Genomic DNA, 13,776 nt, shown 5'->3' on the forward strand with positions numbered 1-13,776 from the left:
TGTAAAGATACACAGATAAAATGTATGTTAATATATATTGTAAACTGTAAAATATTATACAAATGCCAGGGGTTAATACTATCATTGGTAAGCATTAATTATAAGTAGTTAATGTGACAAAAGTGATAATATCCAGTATCCAATGAATTATTTGGGATAATTTGTAATGTTGATAATGTGCAATTAATGGCGTTTCATAGTAATTATCTTTAATAACAGTTACTGTTTCACAGAGCTCGATGTTATGGAGGGACAGAGATGAACCTGAACTGCTCTCTACCCTCCGAGCATAATGTTCATTTATTGCATCCTCAAGAAATCAGAGCTTTTTCTTTTTTTACATTTTCCTTTTAGAAGATGTAGTTGCTATATGACAGAAGTCTATTTATCTCTGAAAAAGAATAATATAAATTATAATGAATTGTTTATTTTTTGATGAAGTGTAATCACATCTTTTCTCTCATTTCATCTTATCGACAGCACTACTGATGGAAATAATAGGTTTTTTTTTACAAATAAGATTAGTTTTAAAATTACCCTTCTGTGTTCAAAAATGAGCATGAGTTACCTCTATAAGTAGAGAGTAATAATTTTGTGAATTTCCCTGTCATCTTTCCCTAGCTGTTTGTTTTATTGAGATTTCTACAATTTTGTGCCCTGATTTTGTTCTCTCAGCAGTATAACATAAGAAATCAGAATAATTATATTCAAACAGCTCAGCTCTTTGCCTCGCAAGTGAAACCATAAAATATGCACTTTTGTGATAAAGGGAATAAGAAATGTGAAGAGTGGAGCTTATCCCTGTACTCCCAGCCCCTGAAAGACATAGGTAGAAGGATTGCGGTCAGAAGCCAGCCCAGGCAAAAACATGAGACAATATCAGGAAAACAACTAAAGCAAAATGGCTTAGGGGCATGGCCCAAGTGGTAGAGCACTGCCTAGCAAGCACAAAGCCCTGAGTTCAAACCATAGTACCACCAAAATAAAAATATCAAATTTTAAGAGTGAACCGATTCAAAGGAAATACCCATTAAATAACATTATAAGATAAGATATTTCATGAGTGCATGATAGGATAAACAGTGACTGGATATTGAAAAAAATTATCAAGACAATGCGAGAACTCTGAAGCTTAGGAAACACAGGGGTAGTGGAAGCCTTGATAGCGAAGTCTGAAGACCTGGGTGTTCTAGCCAGTCCTTCCCCACCCAACTCCTTGTCATACACTCCTTACATCTGGCAAGGGGACCTTCTCCCCAGAGACCACAAAGGGAATAGTGGCTTTTAAAGTTTGTATCCATTTGACAGCTTATGACTCCATATTTACAGTTTCATCTATTAAGTGTATAACCCAAGCATTAACAGGCATATAAAGGATGGCTTAAAATGCCTTGCCATGTAACTGAAGCTTTCCCTACAAAATGCACCACTGAGATTCAGGGTGGAGTATGCTTTTCCTATAAACTTTCTTTTTATAACTTTGGTTTTGCAACTGAAGTCGTGTCTCAGAGACTTTTTGAAGCTGCCATGAATGAATGTGTGCACCACCATGTGTACCATGTTAGGAATTGTGTAAAGTGTGTATGTATCCCACACACTACATCAGACTCAGTCCAGGGGATGCGGGATGCTGATTTGTATGATAACCCGTCCTAGTTCTGTACAACAGTCTACTTGATGCCTCCCAGGGATGTGGGAAACTCCAGTGTGTCTTGTCTTCTCTTCCAGGCAACAGCGAGGGTTTCTTCAACATCAATTCCCTCCTAGGCATCATCACGGTAGCCCAGAAATTTAATCGAGCAAATCATGTGCAGCATACATTGGCTGTAGAGGCAGAAGATCAAGGCTCCCCTCAGAGGCATGACCTGGCTACAGTGATCATTCATGTCTACCCCTCAGATAGCAGTGCCCCAATTTTTTCAAAACCTGAGTACTTTGTAGAGATCCCAGAATCAATCTCTCTCGGCTCCCCAATCCTTCTCATCTCCACAACAAGCCCCTCTGAAGTTACCTATGAGTTAAGAGAGGGAAACAAGGATGGCGTGTTCTCTATGAACTCATATTCTGGGCTCATTTCCACCCAGAAGAACTTAGACCACGAGAAAATCTCATCTTACCAGCTGAAAATCCGAGGCAGGAATATGGCAGGTGCATTTACCGATGTTGAGGTACTTGTTCACATAATTGATGACAATGACAATGCTCCCATGTTCTCAAAGCCAACCTTTGTGGGCCAAATTAGTGAATCGGCACCATTGCACAGTATGGTCATGGGTGAAGACAACAACCCGTTTGTGATCCATGCTTCAGACCGTGACAAAGAAGCTAATGCCTTGTTGGTCTATAAAATTTTAGAGCCAGAGGCCTTAAAGTTTTTCAAAATTGATCCCAGCATGGGAACCCTGACCATTGTATCAGAGATGGACTATGAGAGCATGCCCTCTTTCCAATTCAACGTCTATGTCCATGACCAAGGGAGCCCCATCTTATTTGCACCCAGGCCTGCCAAGGTCATCGTCAGTGTCAGAGACGTGAATGACTCTCCTCCCAGGTTCTCAGAACAGATCTATGAAGTAGCAGTAGTGGGACCTACCCACCCAGGTATGGAGCTCTTAGTGGTGCAGGCCAGTGATGATGATTCAGAAGTCAGCTACAGCATCAAAACTGGAAATGCTGATGAAGCCGTTGCCATTCATCCCATCACTGGTCGCATATCCGTGCTGAATCCTGCTCTCCTGGGACTCTCTCGGAAGCTCACCATTAGGGCTTCTGATGGTTTGTATCAAGACACTGCACTGGTCAAAATTTCTTTGACCCAAGTTCAAGACAAAAGTTTACGGTTTGATCAAGATGTGTACAGAGCAAGAGTGGAAGAGAATGTGAAGGACAGAAAGGCCCTAGTGATTCTCGGTGTCCAGGGAAACCATTTGAATGACACCCTTTCCTACTTTCTTCTGAATGGCACAGATTTGTTTCAAATGGTCAAGTCAGCAGGGGTGTTGCAAACAAGAGGAGTGGCATTTGACCGGGAGCTGCAGGACATTTACGAGGTGGCAGTGGAAGTGAGGGACAATCGGATGCCTCAGAGGGTAGCTCAGGCTCTGGTCAGGGTCTCTGTTGAGGATGTCAATGACAATCCCCCTGAGTTTAAGCATCTACCCTATTATACCATCATCCAAGATGGCACAGAGCCAGGGGATGTCCTGTTTCAGGTATCTGCCACTGATGAGGACTTGGGGGCCAATGGGACAGTCACATTTGCATTTGCAGAAGATTACACGTATTTTCGAATTGACCCCTATGTTGGGGACATATCACTCAAGAAGCCCTTTGATTATCAAGCTTTAAATAAATATCGCCTCAAAGTAATTGCTCGGGATAGAGGAAGCCCGTCCCTACAGACTGAGGAAGAGGTACTTGTCACTGTGAGAAATAAATCCAACCCGCTGTTTCAGAGTCCTTACTACAAAGTGAGAGTACCTGAAAATATCACACTGTATACACCAATTCTGCACACACAGGCCCGGAGCCCCGAGGGGCTTAGGCTTATCTACAACATTGTGGAGGAAGAGCCCTTGACACTGTTCACCACTGACTTTAAGACAGGTGTTCTCACAGTGACAGGACCTTTGGACTATGAGGCTAAGAGTAAACATGTGTTCACAGTCAGAGCCACAGACACGGCTCTGGGCTCATTTTCTGAAGCCACAGTGGAAGTCCTAGTGGAGGACGTCAATGATAACCCTCCTACTTTTTCCCAGTTGGTGTACACCGCCTCCGTCTCAGAAGGTTTGCCTGCTCAGACCCCTGTGATCCAACTGTTGGCTTCTGACCAAGACTCAGGGCAGAACCGGGATGTCTCCTACCACATCATGGAGGATGGCTCGGGTGTTTCCAAATTCTTTCAGATCAATGGGAGCACGGGGGAGATGTTCACAGTTCAAGAGCTGGATTATGAAGCCCAGCAACACTTTCACGTGAAGGTCAGGGTCATGGATAGAGGAGATCCCCCACTCACTGGTGAAACCCTTGTGATTGTCAATGTGTCTGACATCAACGACAACCCCCCAGAGTTCCGACAGCCTCGCTATGAAGCTAATGTCAGTGAGCTAGCAACTTGTGGACACCTGGTACTTAAAGTTCAAGCTCTTGACCCTGACCTCAGGGACACTTCCCATCTGGAGTACCTGATTCTTTCTGGCAATCAGGACAGGCATTTCTCCATTAACAGCTCATCAGGGATCATCTCTATGTTCAACCTTTGCAAAAAGCAACTGGACCCTTCTTACAATTTGAGGGTAGGTGCTTCTGATGGGGTCTTCCAAGCAAGTGTGCCTGTGTATATAAGCACTACAAATGCCAATAAGTATAGCCCGGAATTCCAGCAGAATGTGTATGAGGCAGAATTAGCTGAAAATGCAAAGGTGGGAACAAAGGTGATTGAGTTGCTGGCCATAGACAAAGACAGTGGTCCCTTTGGCACTGTAGATTATACTATCATCAATAAACTAGCAGGTGAAAAGTTCTACATAAACCCCAGTGGCCAGATCACCACTCTGCAGAAACTTGATCGGGAAAATTCAACTGAAAGAGTCATTGCTATTAAGGTCATGGCTCGTGATGGAGGGGGGAAGGTGGCCTTCTGTACCGTAAAGATCATCCTCACTGATGAAAATGACAACCCTCCACAGTTCAAAGCCACTGGGTACACCCTGTCCATCCCATCAAACGTCAGTAAAGACTCCCCAGTCATCCAGGTGCTGGCTTACGATGCAGATGAAGGTCAGAATGCAGATGTCACCTACTCAGTGGACCCAATGGAGGACTTGGCTGGAGAGATCATTGACATCAACCCAACCACCGGTGTGGTCAAGGTGAAAGAGAGCCTGGTGGGACTGGAGAACAGGGCTGTTGACTTCAGAATCAAAGCCCAGGATGGCCGCCCTCCTCACTGGGACTCTCTGGTACCTGTACGACTTCAGGTTGTTCCTAATGAAGTATCCTTGCCCAAATTTTCTGAACCTCTGTATTCTTTCTCTGCACCTGAAGACCTTCCAGAAGGGTCTGAAATTGGATTCGTTAAAGCAGTGGCAGCTCAAGACCCAATCATCTACAGCCTAGTGCAGGGCACCACACCAGATAGCAACAAGGATGGTGTCTTCTCCTTAGACCAAGACACAGGGGTTCTAAAGGTGAGGAAAGCCTTGGACCACGAGTCCACCAAATGGTACCAGATTGATCTGATGGCGCATTGCCCCCATGAGGATACTGACTTGGTGTCCTTGGTCTCTGTCAATGTCCAAGTTGTAGATGTCAATGACAATAGGCCGATATTTGAGGCTGATCCATACAAGGCTTTCCTCACTGAGAATATGCCAGGGGGGACCACAGTCATCCAAGTGACTGCCAATGACCAGGACACTGGGAGTGATGGGCAGGTGAGCTACAGGCTGTTAGTGGAGCCTGGTAGCAATGCCCACGAGCTCTTTGCCATTGACAGTGAGAACGGCTGGATCACCACACTTCAGGAACTTGACTGTGAGACCCGCCAGACCTATCGTTTTTATGTGGTGGCCTACGACCATGGACAGACCGTCCAGCTATCTTCCCAGGCCCTGGTCGAGGTCTCCATTACAGATGAAAATGACAATGCTCCTCGATTTACTTCTGAAGACTACAGAGGCTCTGTGGTTGAGAACAGTGAGCCTGGTGAACTTGTGGCCACCCTGAAGACCTTGGATGCTGACATCTCTGAGCAGAATAGACAGGTCACCTGCTACATCACAGGTAAGAACACCTGTCATGGGTTGGAGGCAGTGAGATGCATTATAAAAAGTGCAGTCAGAGGTGTTCTAAGACATGGGTTTAAGTTCTGGTTCTGAAACTTTTTAGCAAATCACTTATGTCCTTAGGACTCAGTTGCTCCAATCAGAGTCTTGGTGTGCTTTTTCTCACTCACCTCACAGAAATGCTGGAAAGACCCATCTGGGGAAAGCTCTGAGAGCCCCCCAGAAATTAGAAAGTACTTTGCAAAGAGGAGATCTTGTTTTAGGGGAGGTGGATGAAATAGAAAAACATGCTCTAGCTGTTGTCAGCTATCTCACGGAAGATGGAGACCCCAACAATTGTGTGACCCATGCAAATTCTGGCAGCTGTCTTCATAGAATTGTGTCCTTCCCAGTGCAAGTTGCAGAGATAGATATGATACAAATCCTGAGTCAACCACAGGACCCAAGTGTTGGAGGAACCACATTTCTTCATGATTTCAGCCCAGCCCCTCATTTCCCATGTGGGGAAACCAAGGCCTAGATAGAATCTCAACTACTCTGAGTTCATGTCAGGGGTGGGGTTAAAGATATACCCTACAATCTGCTTCCCCACACCCTATCCACAGGCTAAACCAGCCAAACAGTGACCATGAGAGCGTTTCTTCATTCAGAGTGTCCTTTTCTCCCCAACCCTGGCACCCTACCCTCCTATTCCCATGAACATGGCTCCAGCTGCTAGTTCAGTTGTGCAGGGGAAAGTGAATGAGTCTGAAGTTCTAAACAAGAACCACACACTCCTGGAGACAGACTGGATCAGAGCTGTTTGAAATATAGTCTTAGGAAAAGAGAATCGTATCATCATGTGATATTAGGCACTCAAAAATAAGAAAGTCTTTAAACCTCAGAGTAAGAGAAGAGAAGAATCAATATGTAGTCAACTCTTGAACAGCCAAATCATGGAACTCTGGAAGCTTAGAATCTCTGGGTGAGAATCCATCTTCCCACATCCTTGCCATTGACTGGTGCCAATGGAGCTCACCCAGTACTCCTGTCAGCCTCTGCTTAGTCTGTGGAATTAGTTGTGTAGTAAAACCTCAGAGTTTAATGTTGTTGGTTACTTCTCACCCTGCCATTACTGCTCAACACTACATACTAAACATTTCTTGTGTAGAATAGATATTTGCTTCCAGGCTACAAAAAGTAGAAGCCTCGCTCCTGTCAGGCACGTGTTTTGAAGTGGTGCTTCTCCCAGTGATAATGTCACCTTACAGAAGGACTTTAAAGTCAGAAGAGGCTTCATAACGTCACAAAACTGACTCAGTATAGGCCTGGAGGTTTCTAGTTAAGGGAAGAAAATTTTGCTTTTCTCAGCAATCCTGAAAGAAGTATCAGGTGAGCAGCCGCCTAGGACACAAAGCTGGGTTCGTTCCTGTTGCTCAGCTTCTGACACCTACCCCCATCTTTTTAGAGGGAGACCCCCTGGGCCAGTTTGCCATCAACCAAGTTGGCGATGAATGGAGGATCTCCTCAAGGAAGACCCTGGACCGAGAGCACGTGGCCAAGTACTTGCTCAGAGTTACGGCATCTGACGGCAAGTTCCAGGCTTCTGTCCCTGTGGAGGTCTTTGTCCTGGACATCAATGATAACAGCCCACGGTGCTCACAGGTGAGCCTGGTGAGGAGTGGGGTGGGAAGCAGACCCAGGGTGCATCGCTGAGGCTGGCCATAATTGAGTTCACCTGTCCTTGCTCTCTCCACCAGTCTGGGGGGAAGGGACCATTCTGGGAAATCCCTTGTTCCCCTTAGAGATATACCGAGCTGTTCAGGAAACATGGTCCACATCTGTCTCCCTACACGCCATACAAAAGCTCACTTCTCTGCAAAAAATATTCAGAAGTAAAGTAACATACATCTTCTATACACACTCTGCCATGCCCACTGGCAAACCTCCTACACTGCTGCGTGGTTGACATGGTTCACGATTGTCAAATACATCTGGGGACCTGCCCAGACACCTCTCCCCTTATGCCCATATTTGAGTATCCACAATCCACTTGGGCAATACTGCCCGGTGCAGGTGCTCCCCTCCAGTTATACACACCCACAGATGCACAGGCAGGACTTTGCACTTATGAAGGGACACTTTCCAAGGACCTAATTTCCCATGGGAACAAATGATGAGTGGGACATTTAGATGTGTGTGTATGTGTTTAGCAGGAGAGGAAATGTGGATTTTAGAAGACATAGATCAACAGTCATTTTCTTAGAGCTATGCCTTTAATTATATTTTTAAACTCAGTAATTTTTAACTTTCGTGGGATTTGCATTATTTCAAAGTTTGCAGATAAAGTTAAACTGCCAAGAATTAGCATAATTCATATGTACCTGAAATGTAGTCATTCATTATATAATACATAAATGCATACTTAGAAATATACCTCTACACAGAGCATCATCTTCAACTCTGTATGTACAGGCAAACACCTATACAGACATACATATTTATATATGAAGGTATAAACATACACACCTGTCACATTTGTGAATTTGCATGTATAATTCACACATACTTACATATGCTTTTGCATATATCCATACTTCAATTTATTTGCACATACATAAAGACATACACCTTGCAACACACATAAATCATATATCCTGTCACCTTTTTCTCCTCTGTTCTTTTACACTCCAGTCACATAAAAGCACAGTAGAAGGAGAGCCTGTGTTATCAGTATGCAAGCAAAATAAGTCTTTAGGATCCCAGCTGAGCACACATTGGGTGGTCTCAGAAGGGCAGCTTCCTTGGAGAGAAAGGTAGCTATCTTCTTCCTGTTTCCCCTCAGCCATTCTTACAACATCCCTCCTCCCTATGTGGAGAACAGACTCGCCCTGGCCTTCGTAGGGACAGCATCACAAGAGGCGGGGAAAGAACCATCTACACAGCCTACTCAGGCATGAGGCATCCACCCAGCGTATTACGCATGGGGTGTGTGCTCACTTACGCCCTGCACTGGAGGAAACTAGGGTGCTTAGACATCTGACCCAGAGCCAGCCACTGAAGGACAACTGAGTTCTCTGGGACTCCAGCCTTTCCCCTGTGTACAGTCCCAGCTTGCCATGATGGTACCTGCAGTGGGAGGAGAGGAGGGGGCTGGTGACAGGGCCACTGGGATTGACACTTGACTCAAAGGCCAGGGATCTGTCCTGGGAATGTGGCAGCCTGACAGCCTGGCAGCCTGGCCTCACCACCAAGGTAGAAGTGGGGCCCAGAGTGGCTTTTCTTGACACTTTCTAGAACACCTGCTGTAATGCCCATCTCACCACCTGACAGTGTCAAAGGGCCCTTGCGGAGGAGAATGCAATGGTCCTGCTAGCTCTAGGGTGGGCTCTTGGATGGTGGAACTTCTCATACATTCTGTCTTGTTCTGACAAGTCTGCCTGACTTGTTCTCCGGCCATCCCCCTCTGGTTTCTAATCTCCACTTTCCTAACGTGTTCTCTCTTAATCTCCTTCCCTCTGTTGCCATTCCTCCCTCCCTCTGCTTTTCTCTGCCTCTGTCTATTTCAACTCTTTTCATCTCTGCTTCTGCCTCCCTCTCTGCCAGCCTTCCTCTCTCTGGATCTAAGTGTAGCTCCCACAAACCTCTCTTCTTTGTCTTTCCATCCAGCTTCTCTATACTGGCAAGGTCCGTGAAGATGTGTCTCCAGGACACTTCATTTTGAAAGTTTCTGCCACAGACTTGGACACTGAGACGAATGCTCAGCTCATGTACTCTCTGCATGGCCCTGGGGCGCGTGAATTCAAGCTGGATCCTCATACAGGTGAGTCTACTGAGCGGCAGGATCAAGCCAATAACTTACCTGCTGAATACCAAGTGCCCGGTGCAGGAATTCACTAACCCATCTGTCCCTCCATCAGCAAACATATATTGAACAAACACACATTGGCACTAGATGCTGGGGACAAAATCAATAGAGTGATAAGACAAGAAGATCCAGGTCTTTATAACTGAATAAGAAAGACAATCGCTGTCACACAATGTACTGAATGAAGGCGAAATGCCCGGTGCTCAGGGGGGTGTTTGATAGGAGAACTTGACTTAGGCTTGGGGATGGGGTCAAGTAAAACTTTTCTGCAGAAATGCCATTTTATGAGACTTGAGGAGTTAGCCAGAGGGTAAGGAAGGACAGGGACGTGAGGGAAGGGCAGTCAAGGAAGAAGGAGAATGCATTCAGGACCCTGTTTGGGAAAAGAGTATGAAGATCAAGAACCTGGCAGAGGTCCACACACTGGTACGCAGAGAGTAGAGAGAAGGCATGAGGTCCTCAGAGCCAAATGTCATCTTCAGAGCCATTAGTAGAGGATTTAGGCCAATGAATGTCAAGACCAAGTATGAAACCTCAAGTCAATCTATGTTGCAAACTGGGGCTAAAATCTCCTAGGACTTTTGTAAGGATTGCAGGCAATAAAGAATATGGGAGCCTATCCCTGCTTGGGCTTAAGAACTGAGTGGGTATGATTTCCATTGTCATTATTACTAGCAAAGGGACAAAGCAGAAAGCCCTACAGGAGATGCCTTGACTAGCAATTAGAGGCTGGGCTCTGAGGGTCTGGTGGGGAAACCCAGTAGGGAACAATCTTTCCCCACCACCACCCTCCACCACCACAAGGTGGGACTCCTGTCCTGCTGCTGTAGGGAGCAAGGCAAACCCAGGTCACAAGGCCCTGCTGCTGACACTTGGCTTGAATTCATAAGGGGATGACTTGGAGATTCCTGAGCAGGGAGGTGGCCAGTGAGAGAGAGCATTGTCCCAGGAAGGCTTCTGGGTTGACAGAGGTCACGTCGTTCTTCCTGACCCCAGCACTGCCTGCTGAGCGACTCAGGCAGTTCACCTTATCTCCCTCTGCTACTGTCTGTTCAGCTGCAGGATCGTCAGTGAGAACTTGAAAGGGAAATAAACTGGGTGATTCTTTAGAAAATGGAAATGATAAATGCTCATTGTATCAAATTCAAACAATGTAGGTGCGTCCGACGCACAAGCTAGAAAGTCTGCACAGGGAGACCTCCACCAAAGAGGTCTTGGGGTCATTCGATCCCACTGCTTCTCCACGCACCCTAAAATCTCTCTGTAATTGTTCCATGAAAGTAGAATAATCATTTCTAACTTGCTTTTCTTCAATTAGCAATGTCTTGCAGATAGTACCAAGACTAGGACATAAGGCTCTATCACAGTTCATTTCTGTTGTCCAGTACTTTAGTGTACAGCCAAGCCATAACACATCAACTAACCCCTATTAAAAACATCTAGGATGATTTCAATATATTGCTATTAGAAACAAGGCTACGGAGAACATCCTTATTTATATATTTTTATCTCTGGGTTAATCATTCTATTATATATATATATATATATATATATATATATATGAATGTATGTAGAGTATATGATAAATATAGAATATGTTTATTTATATACTATTTAATACATGTAATATAGTTATATACAATATTTTTATTGTGTTGGGTGGGGTACATTGTGGCATTTACAAAAGTTCTTACAATATATCAAATATATCATGCTTGAATTCACTCCTATCATTCTCCTTCATCCTTCCCGTCCCCATTCCTGGAATAGTTTCAACAGATATCATTTTTCCATTTACATACATGTGTACACAGTATTTGCACAATATTCACCCTTCTTCACCATTTCACCACCTCCTCCCCTCTCCTACCGGTACTAGCCCCCCACAGGCAGGACCTGTTCCACCCCCCTGTTCTCTGATTTTGTAGAAGAAAAAAAGACATTTTTGCTTGTTTAAGATAGCTACACAGTTTCCTTGTGGTACTTCCATGTATATATGTTACACAATATATTTAAATGTAATAAATTTAAATATATATGCAAATACAGATTTTTATATAAAATATATAAAAATGTATATATAATACATATGTATGTGTGTGTGTGTATATATATACACACATATACATTTAGTATGTTAGAAGTTGCCTATTGTCCTTTAAAAATGGATCCATTTGTATACAACTGACCTTAACTTGATGATAAATGACCTTAAATTGGTGATAAAGTTCTGGAGTGTGTTTGGGAGAATTAGGAAGTCAGGTAGGTGCTGGAAGATACAGGCTGGGCTTTCCTTACTGCATACCCCCAGTACTTAACCCTTTTTGTTGTGACAAACTCTGGTTACAATTGTTTCCTGGGGATGTCTAGAGGGCCTGTGCTGGGGTGATGTCCCCTAGTGGGAGCTCAGCTTCTATCATTTCTCTGCAGGGGAGCTGACCACACTCATAGCCCTAGACCGAGAGAAGAAGGATGTGTACAACCTTGTTGCCAAGGCAACAGATGGAGGTGGCCGATCATGCCAGGCAGATGTGACTCTCCACGTGGAGGACGTGAATGACAATGCCCCACGGTTCTTCCCCAGCCACTGTGCTGTGGCTGTCTTTGACAACACCACAGTTAAGACCCCTGTGGCTGTGGTATTTGCCCGGGACCCTGACCAAGGTGAGTCTGTGAAGGACTAGCGGCCACTCCCACCGTTCTGCCATTAACTCCATCTGGGGTGAGGGCTTGGCTCTTTCTGTATCTCTCTGGGACTAGTAAGGACTGACCCTTCTTTAGGATCCATGGGTGCTTAAAAGTGGGAAATGCTTGTCCACAACTGTACAACTAAGTGCCATGTGTCAAGTGACTTCAGCAGTCTTTTGAGGCAGGTACAAGGCATTTCAGCCTCTTTGTTTCTCCCCTGCTACTTAGACCTGGAAGATTTTCAATTTTGCCATTTTTTTTCACAGTTACTTTGAATACAACAATCAGAAATATAGCAATCAGAATTCAACTCTGATTGATTTACACTAATAAAGGAATTTCTGGCACTAACTCCATTCGTTGAACAGTTTCTATACAGTTGAATTGAACCACTTTCAGTATTTTACATTTTAATGACTTTTTCATTGGGGTTTCTTTTCCTTTTAACATTTACAAGGTGTCTCCGTCCATTTTCTGTTGCTGTAGCTGAGGCCCACGGACTGAGTCATTTATCAAGAGTAGGGCTTTATTTGGCTCGGGGAGGCTGGGAAGTTCAAGAGCACCATGCAAGTGTCAACTCAGCGTTTGGTGAGGGCCTTCCTGCTGCCTCAAGTGTGGTGTAGGGCATCACATGGTGAAAGAGCAAGCATGCTAGCTGGGGTCTCTCTTGTTCTTTTTAGAGCTACTAATGTCATCATGGGGGCTCACCTTCATGACATCATCTAATATCAATTCCCTCCCAAAGGCTCCACTACAAACACTGTTAACATATAAATTAAAGGCCCGAGTTGCCAACACATGAACTTTTGGGAGACACATTCAAACCATAGCACGAAGCATGTTGGATTCATCAAGAAGTATCTGTTCCATATTGTGCCGATTAGAGCTTCTGCCATCAAGAAATAGTCATTGTGGTCCAATTTTTCTGAGCCAAATTTTATAATTCAGGTAGAGTGAACATAACCTTGAAAGCAGTCAGATCAACATGGGACGATGGTGATGATGACAGTGATAAAAGTGGGACCAAAACACTCTGCATTGTTTGACACCAGTGGAATAAATGTAATACTTCCTAGATATTAGCATGGCATTGAAGGAGGTGAGAGATTTTGGAAAGATGCAGGGCTCTAGGGAGGGCAAATAATCAGTGCAAAGGCAGAGTGGCTGGACCTGGGAAATGCATATGTATGTGCACGTGTGTGTGTGTGTGTGTATTTGATAGAATAGATCCAGAATACATCAGAGCTGGAATGACCCACAGCACGGAGAGAGCACTCTTCACCCAGCTTCCCTGGGTGCAACATCTTCATAACTGCATACAGATAATATAAAGTCAGAAAATTAACATTGGTACCTTACTGCTGACTACACTATGGGCTTTATTCTGATTCCACCAGATTGTGTGTGTGTGTGTGTGTGTGTGTGTGTGTGTGTATATAGTTCTGTGCAATA

The 13,776-nt window shown here is 44.6% G+C and overlaps 1 protein-coding gene across 5 annotated transcripts in view; it reads left to right on the forward strand.

The window, feature by feature from the left end:
- Positions 1-13,776, forward strand: part of Fat2 (FAT atypical cadherin 2) — a 75,161-nt gene that overhangs the window by 36,209 nt on the left and 25,176 nt on the right. For all 5 annotated transcript variants that reach the window (XM_074057158.1, XM_074057160.1, XM_074057159.1 and 2 more), the window contains exons 10-13: positions 1,729-5,787; positions 7,237-7,433; positions 9,438-9,591; positions 12,067-12,300. In XM_074057158.1, the coding sequence (XP_073913259.1) occupies positions 1,729-5,787; positions 7,237-7,433; positions 9,438-9,591; positions 12,067-12,300 (4,644 nt within the window). The remainder of the gene's footprint in view (positions 1-1,728; positions 5,788-7,236; positions 7,434-9,437; positions 9,592-12,066; positions 12,301-13,776) is intronic.

This window comes from Castor canadensis, chromosome 16, assembly GCF_047511655.1.
Source record: "Castor canadensis chromosome 16, mCasCan1.hap1v2, whole genome shotgun sequence".
In the NCBI taxonomy this organism is placed as follows: domain Eukaryota; kingdom Metazoa; phylum Chordata; class Mammalia; order Rodentia; family Castoridae; genus Castor; species Castor canadensis.